Source organism: Perna viridis, chromosome 3 (genome assembly GCF_037379345.1).
Source record: "Perna viridis isolate PV_CMFRI_1.1 ecotype Kerala chromosome 3, ASM3737934v1, whole genome shotgun sequence".
NCBI lineage: Eukaryota > Metazoa > Mollusca > Bivalvia > Mytilida > Mytilidae > Perna > Perna viridis.
This window is the reverse complement of record NC_142447.1, coordinates 55,321,012-55,342,674: the sequence shown is the minus strand read 5'-3', so window position 1 is coordinate 55,342,674 and position 21,663 is coordinate 55,321,012. Positions and strand designations below refer to the sequence as shown.

The 21,663-nt window shown below is 32.9% G+C and overlaps 1 protein-coding gene across 7 annotated transcripts in view; it reads left to right on the top strand.

Moving 5' to 3' along the window:
- Positions 1-3,078: 3,078 nt before the first annotated feature.
- LOC148622970 (anoctamin-8-like) overlaps positions 3,079-21,663 on the top strand; it is a 30,989-nt gene continuing 12,404 nt past the window's right edge. For 3 of the 7 annotated variants that reach the window (XR_015920740.1, XR_015920739.1, XM_088573360.1), the window contains exons 1-7: positions 3,484-3,665; positions 10,473-10,502; positions 15,058-15,307; positions 19,451-19,683; positions 19,922-20,038; positions 20,343-20,470; positions 21,034-21,195. Coding sequence is in view for 5 of the 7 variants with exons in the window: in XM_088573360.1 (XP_088429486.1) it covers positions 3,623-3,665; positions 10,473-10,502; positions 15,058-15,307; positions 19,451-19,683; positions 19,922-20,038; positions 20,343-20,470; positions 21,034-21,195 (963 nt within the window). In the remaining 2 variants the exon portion in view is untranslated. Of the gene's footprint in view, positions 3,666-10,411; positions 10,440-10,472; positions 10,503-11,726; positions 11,859-13,294; positions 13,478-15,057; positions 15,308-19,450; positions 19,684-19,921; positions 20,039-20,342; positions 20,471-21,033; positions 21,196-21,663 lie in introns of those variants that run through there. The other 4 variants (XM_088573362.1, XM_088573365.1, XM_088573364.1 and 1 more) reach the window with 4 other exon arrangements.

Here is a 21,663-nt window from a genome sequence, read left to right as displayed (position 1 = left end):
CCAGCAAACAAAGCCCGAAACTACATTGTCTGTTATCAGAGGTAGACTAGAAAATAATAGCAGTGGTAAGACCTACACTGCCACTACATTCTCCAGATAGAGGAAAACCATAAATCTGTGCTATCCTCTTTTGGTCTCACTACCAAAGACGATGATTGTGATTTACCGTCTATGTACTGAATTCCTAAACTCCACAAGAATCCATACAAACAACGTACATAGCTGGATCTACGAAATGTACCACCAAACATCTTTCATAGCTTTTAACTTCTATACTCACAGCTGTCAAGAGGACCCCCAGTCCAACCACAACACGTGATACTCCCGGAGAGGTATTAATTCAATGTGGATCCTGAAAAATTCGAATGATTTTTCAACAATTTATATTTGTACTCCCCATACTCAATTAAAATCTCGACTCAAATACATTATACATTGTACATCATTGTTTCTCCAAAAACTACGGTACATCTAGATACAAATATATAGGTCTTGGTAGAGATCTCTCATACTTTGTAAAGAAACAATTTCAAATTATCTTACAAATATACAAAAATTTTTTTTTCAAAATGCTGGAATTTTTAATCGACAACATATTTGTCCAGTGTGGTGGACGCGTTTTTTAACAAACGGTCGGTATTCCAATGGGAGCAAACTGTGCTCCTCTACTTGCAGACCTATTCATTCACTCTTATGAGGCTGACTTTAGAGCTGATTTGATCAGGAAGAAATAATATCGTTTAGCTAGACCTTTTAATCTGAGTTTCCGCTATACAGATGTATTATCGTTAAACAATGCTATCCTAGTTTCGGGGATTTGATATATCGTATCCATAAACTCAAAATCAAATAAGAACATTTCTTTAGTAGTTAGTAAAATCATATCAAAATTTCATGACAATTGATCAACCATAACTGTAAAGTCATCGCACAAAATTCAAGTGAATATGGACGACGACACGGACGCCGCCGACGGTGACGCCGCTGTCAGCACCATACCAATATACAATGTTTTGCAGTGACACTATTATATTAAATATATACATATATATAGGCTAATTCGGGGTTTGAGAATGCTCCATTTTCAATTCCCTAAAAAGCCTGTGAATTACTCTACCTTAGGTCTTTGTTTTTACATTAGTCCTAGTTAAAAGTTCTCTAGCAAAAGAGAATAAAACTGCAAAATGGAAAAAAAATCCCACTTACAGTCATGTACTCAACAGATGACATTCGAAATTCTTATGAAACAAAATTACACTACCGGTATATGAAGGCCTTTAAGACTAAATCCGTCGATACTGGCTCACAGTTAACACTTCAAAATCAATATTTCAGCTAAATCTTGTATCAAACAATTTTAATCAACTTCTAAATAGTTATTTACATTTGTAGCGTGAAAAATGTTTCCTTGGACCAAAACTGTATACTATTGTACTTGTTTTGCAGTTGTATAAAATATATCCAGAGGCCAGTATCGTTTGGTTTCAGAACCAACGTAACATGTATGTACATTCAGCATTTCAAAACACTGGCATTGACTTTTCTTTAGAATCTCTATTTCATTAAATCCTGTAAATCTTCACAATTTAATAAAACTCAGTTATTTTTACGTGTGTAGTATTAATGACTTGATACTATAAACAAAACCTTCATCCTTTTAACAGAAAAGCGATTCATCCATATTTGTCTATCTGCAAATATAAGAAAAGAAAAAGAGTAGACATTTATTTTGAATACTTTACAATAATTATCAAAAACATTTTTTTAACATACATGTAGTTGTATATCAATGCCTGCATTTGTTGATTGAGTGTATGGTGTTCCTCTACATCTATAATCATATACAGTAAATCTAACTGTAATTTAAAATCAATGTCTACTGAATATTCTAAGGAAAACATCATCTGATATTTTTTTGTGATTTTAGTGGTTTATATCCACAAAGACAGTCGAATTATCAACTCAATTATCTGCGTACTAGCTTTATAATGCACGAAATGAAGGATGTAACGGATATACAGAAAGTGCTATCGTTTTCCAACTTTATTGTTATAGTGTTATTTAAAAATGTTGCTTTTTTACCACTTTAGCTTGCCATACATATATTCTTCTTGTGCTTTATCAATTATAGTTTTTAATGTAAAAATGTGATCGCTAGTTCTGCAACCCTTTTTAAGCCAATATGTTCCGGGCAAATGATTTTTATTAGCAAATAGCTTTCTAGTCTATTATATAAGACTCTAGAAAAACAAGATTTGACTGTTTTCCTGGATTATTTATTTCCTGATTCTAACATTTTATTTATCATTTTGTTTCGGAATTGTCTATATTTTCCTAATTAGTTTATTTAACTCTTTTTGTAAAGTAATTAAAACTTTTGATCCGAGGTTCATTGGACGGCTTTCCACTTGTCTGTTTAAGATTTCTGTACTTAACTTCACATTCATTGTCATAATATGGTTTCTTTATTTTTCTCAATTTAACTTTTTTCCGTGTATTAGTACCCTTTTGGTACCCAAAATATGTAGCGTTATGACGTAAAAGATATATTGGATACTATTTCATTTATCTTATTATCAGAAGAACTTTTTTATTACTTTTAGAGTGCTCTAATAAATCATCAAGGTTCCTCATTAATGGTTCAGAATCATTTTTTTCTTCTGTCCTCGCCTGAATATAGCTGAAATATTGCTGCTCGGGCGTTAAACCCCAACAATCAATCAATCAATCAATCAATAAGTCAGTCCACATAACTGTCTTGAAAGGGGATTTCAAATTACTTGGAGGATGATTAACAGGTTAGGATATGATATTGACTGAAACGGGACAGTGATCAAAGATTGTTGGTTCAAAGATTCTTATTTTAAAATTGAGAATACTCCCAAGAAATTCAGAACTACATGAACAGTACTGAGTCATCTATTGAAGTTCCGTGTTGATTGAAAAGGTAATGTTTCCTTTTGATCGACTCACCCAGTGTTCTACCATTTACAATCCTCAACTGAGCGTCAGTACATAAATGTATTAGCTATTAGTTTTTATTTTTTTGAAAAATAACTATTTTTTTACGTTACCTAGATACCAAGGTTATAGCGGTTCAAAAGAATGTAATCCAGGGACAAAGAAAAGACATGGAAAACAGACATACACAACAAAGAACACAAAGTAACTAAAATCATACATACAAAGTAATAAAAGCAAATGAGGAACCCGGACTCCACTAAAAACTAGGAGCATGGACCAGGTGCACTGGTAGGTAAGCGTCCTCTGCTTTTCTAGAAACTCCCGCCGAGTTACTCATGAAGGTCAAGTTCATATGTTTATTATGTGTACCTTTATCCAATTAAAAGATTACATTTTTATCATTTGTTTATCATTTCTAATAACCTATTATATTAAAAAAAAAACATATTCATCGCTATGCACAAAAACCATAGCTTTGACTTGCAAATAATGTTGGTTATTGGCCATTCCAGGTAGAGATCATGTGACTGTTCAAGATGGACGACGGATTTTTTACTATTCCATGTACTAATATCCCTGATTCCCTATTCGCTGGCATATATCTTGTTTTACCTACAAATGAGCCACACTAGAAAGATGGAACACAAGATAGTATGAAATGGATAATGAGAGGGCGGAGCGAGGGACTAAAGCAAAGAACGGTATGCTTGGCATAATATACCCATTAATATAGGATTCATTGAATGGGAGAAGTGACTTCTCTCTCACTCAGTTGTGATAGGGAGTAGTGAGTTTCACAAGTGAGAAATGGTTTTTGGGAGGGTATTTTATTGTAAAGTGATGAATATGTTTTTTTTTATGTAATAATTTATTATTAATATTATAAAGTAAATACAAAAGTTTAATATTTTAATTGGATAAAGGTACACATAAAATAATAAACATAACAACTGCAGTCGAACTTCACTCACTCGAAATCGGATGGCTTGAACACCCGTGATTTCTCTAACACAATTAAAAGTATCAAAATTTTCCCCTATATTATCAATGTAAATAACCTTGGATATCTCAAAGTTCAATTTCTCGAACACTTGAACTGACTTGTCTGTCCGTTCAGTAATAAATCTTAGAGAATAACCCTCACTTGAAAACTTGAACTCGTCAACCATTTTGTCAGCTTGGGTAATGAAAGGTGTGAAAAACTGAAACCCTATCATTAATTAGTGTCATTTAAGTTAATTACAGGTAAAATTTAACTCATCACTGATTAAGTAATTTTGATCAGAGCATACTACTGATTGAAGTTCGAGAATGTTCCCAAGTGGGCATGATGAAAGCATCAAAGAAAATCAGATGAAGATAAGTTATTGACTAGGGAACTTGAACTGTAAACGTTTTATAAAAGCAAACACAGCCTTATTAATGTCCACAAGTCAATACAATCTTCTAGAAGTGAATAAAAAAGGTTCACAAACTAACAAAACTTGGTAGGCAGTAAGAAATTTGTAACGGTAAAGTTGACCGGCAATAAAAAAAATCTGGTACTCTACAAACTTCAATTTCTTGAACTTCCGACAACTCGAGCACTTTTCGGTGGTCCCTTGGAGTTCGAGCTACCGAAGTTTGACTGTATTATATCATAAAAACTATATAAGGTCAAAAAGCACTAGATATATAATGTAAGGAACAAACTCAGCGGCTTGAGGTGCAGCCAGTGCAACAGTAGGCCAAACAATGAACACCTATGATTTGTGGATTTTCATTTTGAAACCTTTTAACACACTGTTGTACATATGCTTGCCAGTTATCACACTGGCCCTATTATCAGTGCCAATGCCAATAAGGCCACCGATGTCAATGCCTTTAGCAGCCATCGCTAATTAAAACCTTATAGGTTGTTTACTTATGATAGAGAATAAACAGAACATCTTAACACAACATTCTGTGTCGGAAGTAAAAATCACCGCTATTATGGTTGTTTACAATTGCAAGATCTTTAGACATAGCACTAGAGTTATCTCTCTTTGGTCAAAATTGCACAGTGACTTCATTTCACCTGAAAATGTATGACCGCGACAAAAAGCGAATTTTAAATTTTTTTGGCGACTTAAATCTCCATTTCGGCGGCTAGATTATGCCCTGGTATGTAACCTTTTTTTTTCTTTTTTGCTTCGTTACGTAAGGGACTAAAACTATATTTGTACTGTGAAATATAGTCTTAAATCATACTGAGTGACCCAGTTTTTGACATTGGGAGGTCCATAATAGATATGTTGTGGTATACTCCTTTTACCATACCTGCAAACCTCCTAAAGTAATGTTTTGTGTAATATAATGACCCAACCATATTTATTCATATGTTGAGTCGTAACATATTTTGCAAAATAAAATCAATATTCAACATTATGAATAACAAAAATTATTAAAGAAATTTATTTTAAGCTTGCATTGTATTGTACTGCATCCTTGACATATTTGTTTGTTTCACAAAACACTGTATATACATGTACATGTATATCAAGGAGTATAGTATATACAGATTAACAAACTGTTTCATTTATCCATTCAAGTCTAAAGTCTTTCACAATTTTTTTTGTAATTGAAAAAAAATTCTCTGAGTCATCATTAGACACAGAAATAACCAGACACAACAAAACTATTTTTGTCAAGAAAAGGAATTTCTTTTCAATGTGAAAATATCAATCATTGTGGCTTGTTCTGCACAAACTTTATCACCTGAGGCATTAATTGTCAGGAAGTTCCAAGGATGACATCAGTTGATAATCATCTGTTTTTTGTTTGATTTCCTCCTCCCATAGAATGTTTAATCTTTGACTAAGATGATAAACTACAGTACATGTATGATAAAATTACTTTTTACATTTTTTTCATACATGTACATGTTCATTTGTACATGTCAGGTTGGTGTTTACATGTAAGTTGAGTGTTTATTTTATAGATGGACATTTTTTTTGTCTGTTTTGTACTATTTTTTCTATTTAGGTTCACGGATGCAACTACATTTATGTTCATGTACATGTATGATAATCATGATAAATTTCACTCAAATGTGTTATCAGTGCTGTCTGGTGTAAAATTTATAAAGGTTAACTATAGACTCTTTTGTGCTAACTGTTGAATAGTCAATATATACATGTAAGTATGCAATACATGCTCAATATACATTTGTTTGTACACTTCGGCAAGGAAAATCTTGTTCTATAAAAGCCATATCTTGCAGAAGTGTTTATTGAGAATGCTCATCGACTTAACATGAAAGGGTCTATTAGAGTACATTTACATGTATATAGCCAGCCTGAATCAGCTGCACTAGGGAGTTATCTTTTTAGTTCAGTCAATTGGAGCACCAACTAAAGAACCAGGGCTCCTGAGTTTGATTCCTGCAGCTACAAATATAACCCTGTATGACTTTTTACAATAATGCCTTGAGATTCTCACCCCTTACCTTTACACATTAAAATATGGGGCTGGTGGGAGGATTTTATTCTCTATATTTTGTTTTTTAGCAGATATTTACTGGCCTAATTTTAGCTACATGTCTTTAAAAGTTTAGATACAATGTATGTTCCAAATCCATAGCCACATCAGTTTTAGAGAAGAAACATCGTTTTAATCACCTAAGAATGAAAAAAAAATTGTGTATTAGAGTATTTCAATACTGCAAACTGACGCAAAAAAATCATGATTTTGACATTCCTGTCCCAATTTTAGGCTCACCTCGCCATAGTCCATGTGAGTTATTGCCATCACTTGGTGTTCATCGTCATTGTCCATTGTTGTTATCAATTTTTCAAAACTCTTCTCCTCTGAAACTACTGGACCAAAAATAGCTAAACTAAGTATAAATGTTTCTTTATGTATTCTGCTTAGAACTGATGTGGAGATTTTTGATTTGTAGAAAAACATGGCCACTGTTACAAAAAATAGAACATAGAGGTCAGTCAGAAGTTTTTGCATATATTGCCATAGAACTGTTAGCCAAATTCTGATGAAGTAAAAGTGTTCTGCATGATGAGATCTGTCTGTAGTCAAATTTTGTTTTAATCTGTTGAGGCATATTGTAGTTATTGCCTTTTTTCAATGTTTTTTGCTTTTTTTAAAATGTTTTTTTCTTTCAAAAATCTTCTCCTCTGAAACTACATGACCAATTGAAACCAAACTTAGTTTGAATATTACTTATGGTATTATGCATAGATCTGATGTGGTGATTTTTGATCTGTCGAAAAACAAGGCTGCTGTAACAAAAAATAGAACAAAGAGGTCAGACTGCAGTTTTTCTCATTTATCTCTAAAACTGTAAGGTTTAGCCAAATTCTTTCAATTGCCGAAATTATCCTTATGATATAGCCTACAAAAGTCTGCCGGGATCAAAGTTGTCTGATGATATGTCCTTGTTAGACTTATTTCTCTTGTAAGGCAAAAATTTAACAAGGTGAGCAATTCAGGCTTCTGGGAGTGGGAGTCTCTTGTTTTTATTTTTGTCAATGTTTTAGAGGCAGAAGGGGATGAGAATTAACTAATTAATTGGCCTAATGGTGCTGCAATCAACTCTACTGTACATGTATTGATATTTGAATAAGTAGTAAAGATTTGGGGGACCACATTGCACAGGAGTGTGTAAGACATGGACTTTTGTAGGAGGTGGCCACAAGTATTGGATCTAGAAAAAAAGTTATAATAATGTAGTGGAATCCTCTAGGTTTGCCAATGCTCAGTTTATACACTGTTATAGAACCTGTTGTGGTGGGATTTCCCAGTGGTATATATACATGACCCTCAAAAAGAAAAGGAAAGGAGGTGTTGTGAAATTGGTACGGTACATTAATATATAGTGAGTGTTAATCAACTGGTCCAGGCAGTTAATTATTTAGCTTTGTTGGTAAGAGCCTTGACTATAGAACAAGAGGCCCCAGGGTTGATTCCCAAAGCTACATGTACCACCAGATGACTTTCACAATATGCCAGTGTCTAATAAATATTCATAGGGTCCCCCTTCCAAGGTCAATGGTCTGCATGCCCCCTTCATTGATCAAGGGTCCTCCACCTGAACCCACAAAATTTACTGAAATTTGTTTGAACATATATAATAAAAACTTTTTATTTATGATGTTTATCCCAATACAAAGAGAAATTAAGGGAACCAAGATTGTAGGGAAAATAAAAAAAATGTAATCCAGAGATAAAGACCAGACATGGAAAACAGACACACACAACAAAGAATATAAAGTAACCAGAATAATACATACAATGTAACGAAAGTAAATGAGCAACTCCTTCTGTGCTGAAAAACTGGGAGCATGCACCAGGTACACCAGTCGAGTGAGCGTCTTTTGCTTTTCTAGAAACACCTGCTGAGTTGCTCATTAAAAGTCAAGTCCAGGGTAGATGTAACTGAAGTAGTTTTTGAACAGAAAGTACATACACATGTAGCTCCTTTTTGTGAAACAATGAGGTACACGTATCACACTCCTGGTAAACACAAACAATGAGGTACATGTATCACACTCCTAGTAAACACAAACAGTGAGGTACATGTATCACACTCCTAGTTACCACAAACGATGAGGTACATGTATCACACTCCTAGTTACCACAAACAATGAGGTACATGTATCACACTCCTAGTTACCACAAACAATAAGGTACACGTATCACACTCCTGGTAAACCCAAACAGTGAGGTACACGTATCACACTCCTAGTAAACAAACAGTGAGGTACATGTATCACACTCCTAGTTACCACAAACAGTGAGGTACATGTATCACACTCCTAGTTACCACAAACAGTGAGGTACATGTATCACACTCCTAGTAAACAAACAGTGAGGTACATGTATCACACTCCTAGTAAACAAACAGTGAGGTACATGTATCACACTCCTAGTTACCACAAACAGTGAGGTACATGTATCACACTCCTAGTTACCACAAACAGTGAGGTACATGTATCACACTCCTAGTTACCACAAACAATAAGGTACACGTATCACACTCCTGGTAAACCCAAACAGTGAGGTACACGTATCACACTTCTAGTAAACACAAACAGTGAGGTACATGTATCACACTCCTAGTTACAACAGACAGTGAGGTACATGTATCACACTCCTAGTAAACACAAACAGTGAGGTACATGTATCACACTCCTAGTTACCACAAACAGTGAGGTACATGTATCACACTCCTAGTAAGCACAAACAGTGAGGTACATGTATCACACTCCTAGTTACCACAAACAGTGAGGTACACATATCACACTCCTTGTTACCACAAACAGTGAGGTACACGTATCACACTCCTAGTAAACACAAACAGTGAGGTACACATATCACACTCCTAGTTACCACAAACAGTGAGGTACATATATCACACTCCTAGTAAACACAAACAGTGAGGTACATATATCACACTCCTGGTAAACACAAACAGTGAGGTACATGTATCACACTCCTAGTTACCACAGACAGTGAGGTACATGTATCACACTCCTAGTAAACACAAACAGTGAGGTACATGTATCACACTCCTAGTTACCACCGTGAGGTACACATATCACACTCCTAGTTACCACAAACAGTGAGGTACACGTATCACACTCCTAGTAAACACAAACAGTGAGGTACACATATCACACTCCTAGTTACCACAAACAGTGAGGTACATATATCACACTCCTAGTAAACACAAACAGTGAGGTACATATATCACACTCCTGGTAAACACAAACTGTGAGGTACATGTATCACACTCCTAGTTACCACAGTGAGGTACATGTATCACACTCCTAGTTACCACAAACAGTGAGGTACATGTATCACACTCCTAGTTACCACAAACAGTGTGGTACATGTGTCACAATCCTAGTTACCACAAACAGTGAGGTACACGTATCACACTCCTGGTAAACTCAAACAGGGAGGTACATGTATCACGCTCTAAGTTAACACAAACAATGAGGTACATGTATAAAAAAGTTAAAAATCTTTCTTAATGAGATAATGAATAGAACTTATTTCTATTTTTCCAAAAGACTGCTATACTATTACTAAGATCATAGTCCACCAAGGTTTATACTTTAGTAGATGTTATTATTTTTTTGTAAGCTTTGTTAGATAAGAAATTTAGGAGCACAATGTTATATAAACTGCTACCTGGTTTGTGATAACTTTATATCACACTATTGCTATATCCTTTTATCATTTATTTCCCTGTAAGTTTTAACCTTTTTTAGATTTTGTAGTACTCTTGTTCATCTTATTACCATATTTGGTGGTGTACTCAACCTACATTTTTACAATGTATCAAAGCTCATACTTAAGTTCATTTTGTATCAGTATTATCATGATTATCAGAAATTGTATTGATAACAAAAAAATGTTAAATTATAAAAAACGTCAGCCCAAATTTCCTTATTGATATGTTCATCTATTAGACTTTGGTATGGACATGTCAGGTAAATAATTTTATACAATATTGATGTTTTCAGTGAAAATGAAAGAAAAGATGCTGATTTTGGGTCAGTATGAAATGGGTTAGATTAGATTGATTTTCATCTTCATTTATTTTTGGGCCTTTTACAGCTTACTTTATAGTATGGGTTTTGTCCATCATTTAAGACCATGTGGTGCCCTGTAGAAGTTTAATTGTTTGTTGCTTGACGACAGTCTTACTGGCAATCAAACCAAATCTCCTACTTGTAAATATCAATCATTCAAGAGAAGTTGTAATTAGTAACTGTGGCAAGAGTATTCTTTTGCTTTTCTTGTGACAATTTTGGTAAAGTAAGAAGAACTGAAATAAGGAATATCATTTTCACTAAACTAGCCCATTTATCTCAACTCTCAAATCAATGCAGTCATATCTACTCTGTATATCTGCTATGATTAGAGCTAATGACAAAAGTTCATGTACATGTAACCATTTAGCCAGTGAAACATATATATATTACTAGTTTAAAACTCTATACTGTACCTGTATAAAAATGTATGCTTTAAAACTAACTCTACATTAAACATACTTGAAGTTATGTTGAGTTTCAGATGTTGAAACAAAAAAGTTGTACAGATTATACAATATGGGGTCACTGTAGTAAAGTTCACAACACGTACCAAGGAATATCCAGAGATAAAACCTTTTGGGCTGATAAAAGCTCTGGAAACCTGTATTTTTAGGCAATTATTATCTTTCAACAGACCGTCTAGGGGTACAGTGCCACTCCAAAAGGCTCACTTAATATCTAGATCATCCAGTATTCTGTCATCACCATTTAATTTATCCGGATAATCATGAAGTTTGCTGAAGCATTTTTTAAACTGACATTTATGTGGCAAGGAGGCGACCAAGCAAAATAAGAATTAGCCTCCCAGTACGACATGGACTAGTTACCATTTAACCAGACTCACTGAATATCTAGGTAACTCAACAGTCTGCTTTAACCACTGAACAAGATTCTCTAATTATATTGATGTAGGTCATTCTGCAAGACTTGAATTAAATATCAAGGTCACCCAATATTCTGCTGTCACCTTTAAACTTATTTTAAAATTATAGTTTGCTTAAATTTATGATTAGTATTGTTAAGATGAATAGAAATTATAGGACATGGTAATTAATTAATGCAGTTGTCATAGAGGGGCAGGAGGTATTCAATGGTTCTAGTCCTTACTTGATTTCATGTATAAATAGGCAGTGTACTTTGTTTACTGATTCTACATATATACAGTAGTATCAATATTTTACCTGGAACAGCTGTTTCTCAATATGATTCATCTAACTTTTTTATGTAAAGTCGGATGTTTTACAAGTGATGCTAAATAAGGTAGAATTGTAGATAGCTGGAATGTTATAATGGCAGTGACCACACGACCCGATGGTAAGGTTTGGACTGGACATTTATTGTAGAAATTCATGGGTTTTTTGTTAGGAATTTGTTCAGCTATTATATAGTACTATAAATGATTCAGATCAAAAGACAAGTGAGGGTCTTGTTAAATAATTGATCCAGGCTTTTGATTTTTTTATCATACCCTATAGATACAGAAACAAAATTCTATAGAAACACTTAATCTGTACATTTTTTTGTCTGTTTCATGTTATCTTTTAAAAGTCTTATTGCAAGTATATAAGTTCCATTCTGGGTAAAATATCAAACAATCAATCACAATCCAAATTCCAAGCTGTATCAAGCTTGAATGTCCATATTTGTCTAATCTATTCAGGATTCAACCTCTATGGGCATATCATGTACTCCATGAAGCATTTTATTGATATCTGAAACTTTACATGATCTCATCTTTCTGTCTGATTGTATTCTAAGCATAACATGGCATAGGTTGTACAAGCCTGTTACAGAATACATTTGAGATATGTTTTAATATGACTTTTCCTACCCTTCAAAACTAAGGCTAGAAAATAATATGTTAAATAATATGTTAAAAGACTAGAGACAGAAATGTACATTCACTGTAAGCCAAGTATGTTCATTCTAATGGAAAGCAAAATGTGCTTAAAAATCCAGCAAGGAGGTTGGTGTGGCAGAACATCTCAAATTCAGACTTTATATGACGTTAAATGGCTACAAATTAAATTAGACTTAAGTTTAATTTTGTTGTAATGTAATTTTACTGACAATAAAACCAGGATTGATTGGTTACTATACAACATTCAAATCTAATGAAGTTTACAAACATACCTTAAACAGTCCTGCAGCATGTATTTGACTGTAAGCAGCTTGTATGATACATGGACAGAAGTCTTATCACTCCTATATCAGTCATTAGGAAATCTGATTTGCCATTAACAGAAAGAAGAGTGATCTCAAATTCATTAATCAGAATTGGAGTTGTAGATCCCCTTTAGGCTTTTAGAAGCAGGAATTACACCTTATCACTAGGAACAGTAAAGGGAAAAAAAACTTTAATGATTTTTGGAAGAGTTGATTATATCATTAATTCCCTGCAGGAGGATTTTAACTAAAACTGTTCAGTTGACATTTAGAATATGACAGCGCATAAGATTCTTGGTCGAGACATGACACAGACATTGTGTATATGATTTGAGAATAGCTACCATTTCACACCATTTCATATAAGGACATCTTTGACAGCTTTCAATAATATGATGATATATTGTTTCCAGAAATGGAATAAATCATTTGTAATTACAGTGCAGTAGAATAGGTTTTAGATTGACAGATATTTACATATGTTCACATTGTGAACAATATTTTTCAATCTGGGTTACTGTGAAATTTAAGTAATGTAAATTTTCCTGTTGAGGATGTAACAGTTTATAAACTACTTTTAACCAGGAAGATCAATTCTAAATATATTTCATTAAGGATTTTAACGCTATGAAAAGAACATAGATTTGTTTCAGACAGTCTTGTTTAAGGAATTATGTGAATTTGTTTACAAAAATCAATGAAACTTCAAATAATGCTTGGATTATACACTAAAGGATGGATTTATCATATAAGGAAGACAATAGAAGGTCTATAGTTACACTTCATTCTTGTTTTACATTGTTTTTGTTGTTATACAATTGTTACTGTGTTGTTTCAGGTTCAGCAAAATATTTTTTTTTCTTAAATCTTCTTTCATTAGTGTCATATAAACATTATGTCTTTCATCCTTTTGACTATTATTTAATACTCTTGCTTGTATTCTGTCATTTCTTCCATGGCTATATTAATTTCGATATAAAAAATAATTGGGGTTTTATTACCATAACATGGACTTTACCCAAGACTCAAGAGAGATTGCTTTCCCATTTTGTTTCCCAAACTTCTTCAATGCAAAATGAATCTAATGAAACTTTTAGTGAACTTTAATCTGGTAATATAATGGTGCCATAGTGTACCTGCCATCTTTTTTAAAAAAAAAAGAAATTTGGGTTTGTATTTATAGCATGCAATCGACTCAGATACCCATTTTATATCAGTAACTCTAAATCAGTTGATGAAATTCAGAAAATTTTATTCTGGTACCACTAAGCCTTAATTGTGCATCTGTTCATCTGAATGAATTTTGGATTTCTATCGGTGTAATATAAATGTTTACTCAAATAGGTAGTATATAATACTAGCCAGGAAGATGAGGAATCCTATATAGATGTACATGAAGGAAGATAATAAATGACAGATACTTGCTTGGCCATATTATCCATATTTAGTGTTTTGTTCACTCCTCCCAGACTGCTTAAAATTTTTGACAAAAAATAGCCAGGATGTTTAATGTGCAGATGTGCTTGAAGAAATGTCCAGTAATTTTTCTAAATGGCGATTATTCAAATTAGAATCCCAATATCTTTATAGTGAAAGTTTAGTAGGAGGTAATACTTTTGTATATCTATAGCTCTAAAACATCTACATGTATTCAATACCTTAAATTAATTTTTTAATTCAGATCAGCAAATTATGTTCAGTTTTGTATTTCTGCGTAACTGTGATATATTTGGTTTATAATTGTACATATTATGTTACTTCCTTTTGAAATATCTTGGCCTTGATGTAACCCTATATCTTGGCCTTGATGTAATCCTATATCTTCTTTTATATGTACACATGGTAAGTTTTGAAAAATGACAAGATGACAATAAATTTCAGGAAATGTTATTAGTTTAAAATTCATGTATAAAACTTGTGTAGTAAATGTATCTGAAGATTTGAGAAGGAACTAGAATAAAATTATTGATGTTTTCTAGTTCTCTTATCATCTAACATTTGTATAGTATTTAAGTAGCACTCCAGCTAAGAATCATGCAAAATTTGATAAATGGTTGAAGAGCCTACATATTTTTATTTTTGATATTTTGCTTAAAATCTTATAGTTAACAGAAATTAACACATGGCTAAGAGAAAACAGATAGGATCGAAAAATTATGCATTTCATCATATACTCATAACACAACATAATACCAAAAATGAAAATGCATAGCTTTTTGTGTATCACATATAACAGATTTTGCATGATTCTTACAAAGACTGTTACTTAAACATGTGTTAGAAGTTCTCCAATGGCAAAAATATGAAAATGATATTATGACATTACTTACATTCTATTTCATGACAGGCTACAAACTTTTCGGAAAGAAACTGTTGAAGACGAGTCGCCTTGTAGCCTCTACCCAAGTACTGACTAACAGTACAATACCTACCAGCGATTGTGATGTAGTGGTTACTTTTCCCCCTGAACCAGACACAAATGTCTTGATGTGGTTGTTGGACAAGTTACGAGAGAGGACACCAGATATAATAGTACATGTCCGACATCACACCAGTACCAAGGGACCAGTCCTTCATCTTACAGCTTCACATCAGAGGTTAAGTATCATATGCTTCAAGTAAAACTCGCACTTTTTTTTTTGGGGGGGGGAGAAAAATAGAGTGCATCTATTCTGTTAAGCTATGTAAGAGCTTTGATGTTTTATTTAAGCAGAGAAAAGTTTTTTAATAAACAGTAACAATTACATACAAAATTAGAACAATTAATAAATGGTTAATGGTTTAATGAAAGTTAATAGGTACTTTTGTTAAATTTCTCTTTGGCTGTAAATTTTCTATTTAGGTTGTTATGCAACAGCTATTTAAAATGAGTATGAAAAATAAAGATAAAATGCAGAAACTCATGTATTTACATTAACTGTAGAATACACTGGGTCATATAGATAACATGTTATAAAGAATACATTAAGTCATGTAGAAAACACTAAATCATGTAGAATACACTAAGTCATGTAAAAAACACTAAGTCATGTAGAATACACTAAGTCATGTAGAAAACACTAAGTCATGTTGAATACACTAAGTCATGTTGAATACACTACATGTAAGTCATGTAGAAAACACCAAGTCATATAGAAAACACTAAGTCATATAGAAACACTAAGTCATGTAAAATACAGTAAGTCATGTAGAATACACTAAGTCATGTAGAATACACTACATGTAAGTCATGTTGAATACACTACATGTAAGTCATGTAGAAAACCAAGTCAAGTAGAAAACACTGAGCCATGTAGAAAATGCTAAGTCATGTAGAATAAAATAAGTTATTCAGAAAACACTAAGTCATATAGAAAACACTAAGTCATGTAAAATACAGTAAGTCATGTAGAATACACTAAGTCATGTAGAAAACACAAAGTTCTGTAGAATACACTTAAATCGTGTAGAATACACTAAGTCATGTTGATTACACTACATGTAAGTCATGTAGAAAACACCAAGTCAAGTAGAAAACACTAAGTCATGTACAAAACACTAAGTCTTGTAGAATACAATAAGTCATGTTGAATACAGTACATGTAAGTCATGTAGAAAAACACCAAGTCAAGTAGAAAACACTGAGCGATGTAGAAAATGCTAAGTCATGTAGAATACAGTAAGTTATGTAGAATACACTAAGTCACGTTGAAAACACTAAGTCATGTAGAAAACACCCCGTCATGTAGAATACACCAAGTCATGTAGAAAGCACTAAGTCATGTAGAATACACTAAGTCATTTACAATATGCTAAGTCATGTAGAATACAGTAAATGTAAGTCAAGTAGAAAACACTGAGCCATGGACATGTAGAAAAACACCAAGTCAAGTAGAAGACACTAAGCCATGGACAAGTAGAAAAACACCAAGTCAAGTAGAAAACACTGAGCCATGGACATGTAGAAAAACACCAAGTCAAGTAGAAAACACTAAGTCATGTAGAATACACTAAGTTATGTGAATACACTGAGTCATGTAGATACATGAACTCAGTAGATGTTATATAAATTGTCCATACTGTTTCCAATATAAAAAAAATAAAAACATTAAATATATGATAAACTCCAAAAGTGTTCCATAACTATTTCAAAGTTTTAAACAGTAAAGTACACATTTTGTTTCATATTTTTTTTGGGGAATAAAGTTTAAGATACTTTGTACTTGACTTGATACAACAAAATATCTGAAATTTAGCTCTGCTGTCATTTTACATAATAAAACCAGGATCAGCCACTGTTAGTTATCAATTTGTCAACCAGCAGTCAGTTACAGATGATCAATCTGTCATATACTTGTTGTTTTGTCAACCATCAGTCATTTACCGATGATCAGTCTGTCATATACTTGTTGTTTTGTCAACCATCAGTCATTTACCGATGATCAGTCTGTCATATACTTGTTGTTTTGTCAACCATCAGTCATTTACCGATGATCAGTCTGTCATATACTTGTTGTTTTGTCAACCATCAGTCAGTTATCAATGATCAGTTTGTCATATACTTGTAGTTTTGTCAACCATCAGTCAGTTACAGATGATCAATCTGTCATATACTTGTAGTTCTGCAGATCTGTTTAGGGACTGATGAAATTTAACATGTTATAATGGTCTATAGTGATGTCTATAAGGGTTGTTTAATGTTTAGTAATCAGTTTTACATGTCTTAAGTCACTCAAGTAAGGTTGTGGGTTCAATCACCCATTGAGACTTTAAAATCAGTAGTAGCTCCTTGAGTCTCCACCAAGCACGTAGTATTTATGGAGATGGAGTGATAACTGGTTAGCTTAGGTCAGAATAATGTGTAAGAGTAGGGTGGCATGCTTAGCTTGGAGTCAGAATCATGTGTCAGAGTAGGGCGGCATGCCTAGCTTGGATTTAGAATAATGTGTCAGAGTGGGATGGAATGCCTAGCTTTGAGTCAGAATAATGTGTCAGAGTGGGGTAGCATGCCTTGCTTGGAGTCAGAATCATGTGTCAGAGTAAGGTGGCATTCCTAGCTTGGATTTAGACTATTGTATCAGAGTTGGGTGAAATGCCTAGCTTGGAGTCAGAATAATATGTCAGAGTGGGGTGAAATGCCTAGCTTGGAGTCAGAATAATGTACTGCTGGTTGTTGTTCCTGTGAGCTAGGACATCTAGCTCAGCATGTCAGACTGATACAATGCAGGATCTGATCAATTGGTCATTTGTTCTCATCCTGAAATGCAAGAAATATCTGCCATAGGACATTTAACCATTATTAATCAGTCAATCAAGTAAGGTCATGACTTTTGCTTTTTCAACATCAGTAGAATTCTTACTCAATAAATCATTGTGTTCTCTTTATGCTAACTATGAACAATGATTACATAAAGACTTAGTTGATTTATTGAATATATGTTTAAACAGATTTGCTCTAGTTAATTTTATTCAAGACTTCAAAATGGCAGTATACTAGTTCCTTAAAATGTTATTATTTCATTGTTGTATACAAAAAGCCACATTATCTGGACTTGTAATCAAATTAGCTAAATTGCCATTAATAGATAAACTACAAACAAAGTACATCAATAGATTGATAAGTATTGATTCTTGTGCTGATGTGTTGTCATTTTGACATTAGATAATAGCATTGTCATAACTGACTACCTTAGTTGTTCTGTGGTAGTCAATGATCATTAATCATCAGTTTTCTTTCTTCACTTGTCCCATTATTTTATCATTAGATTTGCTCTACCAAAAAAAATCAATATTTATTACTTTTATGCTGCTTGACTTTGGCCTTGTATCAAATGTGCAACATCAATATTTGTTACTGAAATGCTGATTTCCCTATAATATCAATAGGTTTGCACAGTGTTAGAAAAAAAATAAAACAGTGTATTTTATCTTTAACTCACCAAAAACAAAATTTGTCATTATGTTGCATGGTGTTACCGCTTTGTATAAAATCTTCTGTTATGAAACCACTTAACCAGTGAATTACATATATTACTTATTTTGAGGAATCTTCTTTCTAAATTATGTTGATTATGCAGATCAAGTGTAAAACATGGCATCAGGGGCCAAGTCACCAGATTCTACGTATATTTCAAACTATAAGAGGTACTTGAAAATAAACGTGAGCTTCACAATAGCCTCCATTTTGTCTGCCCTTGAAAGACTATTTATTTTATTTTATTTTATTTTTTTTTTTTTTTGGGGGGGGGGCAGTTTTTAGCCAATATTTTCAAAACCATAAAGAAGTTCATTTGATGACATAACCTTTATAATTAGGCTGATAAAAGTCTCCACTGGCTCAAATTCTTCTTTGTTGTAAGGCAAATATTTGGCATTCAGTTTGGTTACATAAAAAGATTGCTTTTTGTTACACCAGTTATCATTTACCAAGTATTATATACATTTTTGGAAAAAAAACATTTGATCAAAGAAGTACATGTGCATATTTGTATGTTTGGTAAGTCTGACTTTCTAGTTTTTAATATGCCAGAATATTAAGGATATTAGCAAACTAGTCAGACATTTCATTCTGACATTTGATCACTACTCTATAAAAATATACTTTAAACAAGTATTTTATATATTCTGCTTATTCAGCAGCAAAGCAGTGATTACGACTTTAACTACTTCTAAAAAACTGATAACATAATTATAATTGTCAGGGTACTTTCACTCTGTGTGTACTGTATAGATATCTCAGACAACAGCCTATATTTTCACAGTTTGTTAAAGCATGCAGAAGATTTGGGAATAAGGAAGCCATTGAAGGATGACTATGGTGGAGGGATGAAGGAGTTTACATATGATGACCAAGAGTTCTTCTGTGGAGTAGAAGAGGAGGACTTCTTTACCAGCCAAGAAAGACAGAGTGTCCTCTATTACATGCTCAATAACCTGAGGGCCTATAAAGGGGAGACACTTGATAACATCAAGTTCCTGGAAGGACAGGCTATAGGTATCTTATATGTAGTCTCAGAACCTGTTTCAAATCTAACCCATTCATAATCTGAAGAAATGTTTAATATAACTGTGGCACATTTCTGAGTAATCATATTTATATTTTATAAATCTATCACTTGTCACAAATTTTAAATGTTTTGCAGTATAAACTTTATGAACATATCTAAAAGTACTCAGTCAAAAAGATTTTTTGATAATATGCAATTTTTGTGATAATACCTAGACTATTTCAGTGCCATTATTAGAAACAAAGAAGATTATATCCCAAGTGTTCCCACTCCACAGTACTGAAGATCTAGCAGAACTTAGAGAGTCATGGATGCAGAAAATTTATTGTAAACAGCCTCTTGGTAATAGCAATTGTTTAATGTGCACATTCATTGTTCATATCCTATGCAGTTGGTAGTCTTCAACAGTGAGCAAAATGTTAATCAAAATCACTAAATATCCTATTAAAAACTACAATTGTTAAATCATCCCTAAAAAATCATGTCCCCTGAAAAAAAATATTCAGAATTATCCATACTTGCATTTACATTTCCAATAAAAAAAATAAAATAAAGGGTAAGATTGGACCTATGTTAAAGACAAGTAGATATCTATACTTATATAATTTCACCACACCAATACTTAGTTACATCACTTTAATTACAGACAAGATATGTAATTATTTTGGTGTAAAGATAGCCATGTATTTCGCCTACCTTGGACATTATACCATGGCCTTGGTTGTTCCAGCTATTATTGGATTTCTTATTTGGTTCATACAAGGAGAAGAAGAGGTTTGTTACAGTTTATATGGCAGTAACACTATTGGCCATGTTCATGGCATTATAGAATTAGTACATGCATTATTAACATTCAAGGGAAGACATGTTTTAATCTATTAACATGGTTAAAACTATTAGTCTGCTCTGGTTATCTCCCTTCTTAAAATTAAATCAACTTGAGATATGCTATTAAACAATTTATTCACAACTTTTGAGAAAAAAACTGATGTAAGATTCAAATAAGTCAGCTTGTTTTTACTCTTTACAATCAATGGGGAAAGCTTAATCAATCTCTCCCAGAAAAAAAAAAACATGGGATATTCTCCATCTGCTCAATTCTTAGTTTTTGAAATATTTTTTTAATTAAGTTTAGTTTTTTTTTATTATTATTATTTTTTAACTTTTTTATATCCCCTGCACAACAGCCACTCCAATTATTTCATAAATTTTCTATAACTATATAAATTTGAATTTAAAGAAAAATGTTTACTTTTAAAAATAGATGACAATGATGTTAAGTTACAACAATCTATTATTAGTTTAATCATCATTAATAAGCTTGCTATACATTTCAGGGATCAGATGATATAGATTTGGTCATTTTTGCACTATTCAATGCTATATGGGCCACAATTTACCTAGAACATTGGAAGAGAAGGAGTTCTGAGTTAGCTTATGAATGGGGAACACTTGATAATAAGAATGAATTGTTAGAGGATCCTAGACCTCTCTTTACTGTGAGTACTGGTGCATGGGTTTGGCTGATAGATGTTATAATAAATCAAAACCAACAGTACATCAAAGTCAACTTCTATGTTTTGAATCATTTGTTAAAGTTCTGAGCAGATACAGTAAAAGCCTTGTTTATTAAACTTGTTCAAATAACATTTTCAGGGGTAAAATACAGATGTTGGGTTAGTAAGTTACTAATAGTAAAGTTTTGTGTTCTATTTTTGGCCTAGAGGTTTTTGAATGTGTTAAATTTTACTGGTTAAGGACATTAGACAATAAATCAACTATAGGCTAAATTATAAAGACGTTTTATAAAAAGGGGGGATATTCCAAACTATTATGAAGTAAACAAACTAGCTTAAGGGTGACTCTCCTGGTGAAAAAGTATTTTCAATTTGTATTTTCTCATGTCAAGATTTCAAAATTTTGTCAGGGGATTAAACTGTCACAATGTATAAATTTGGTAATCTACT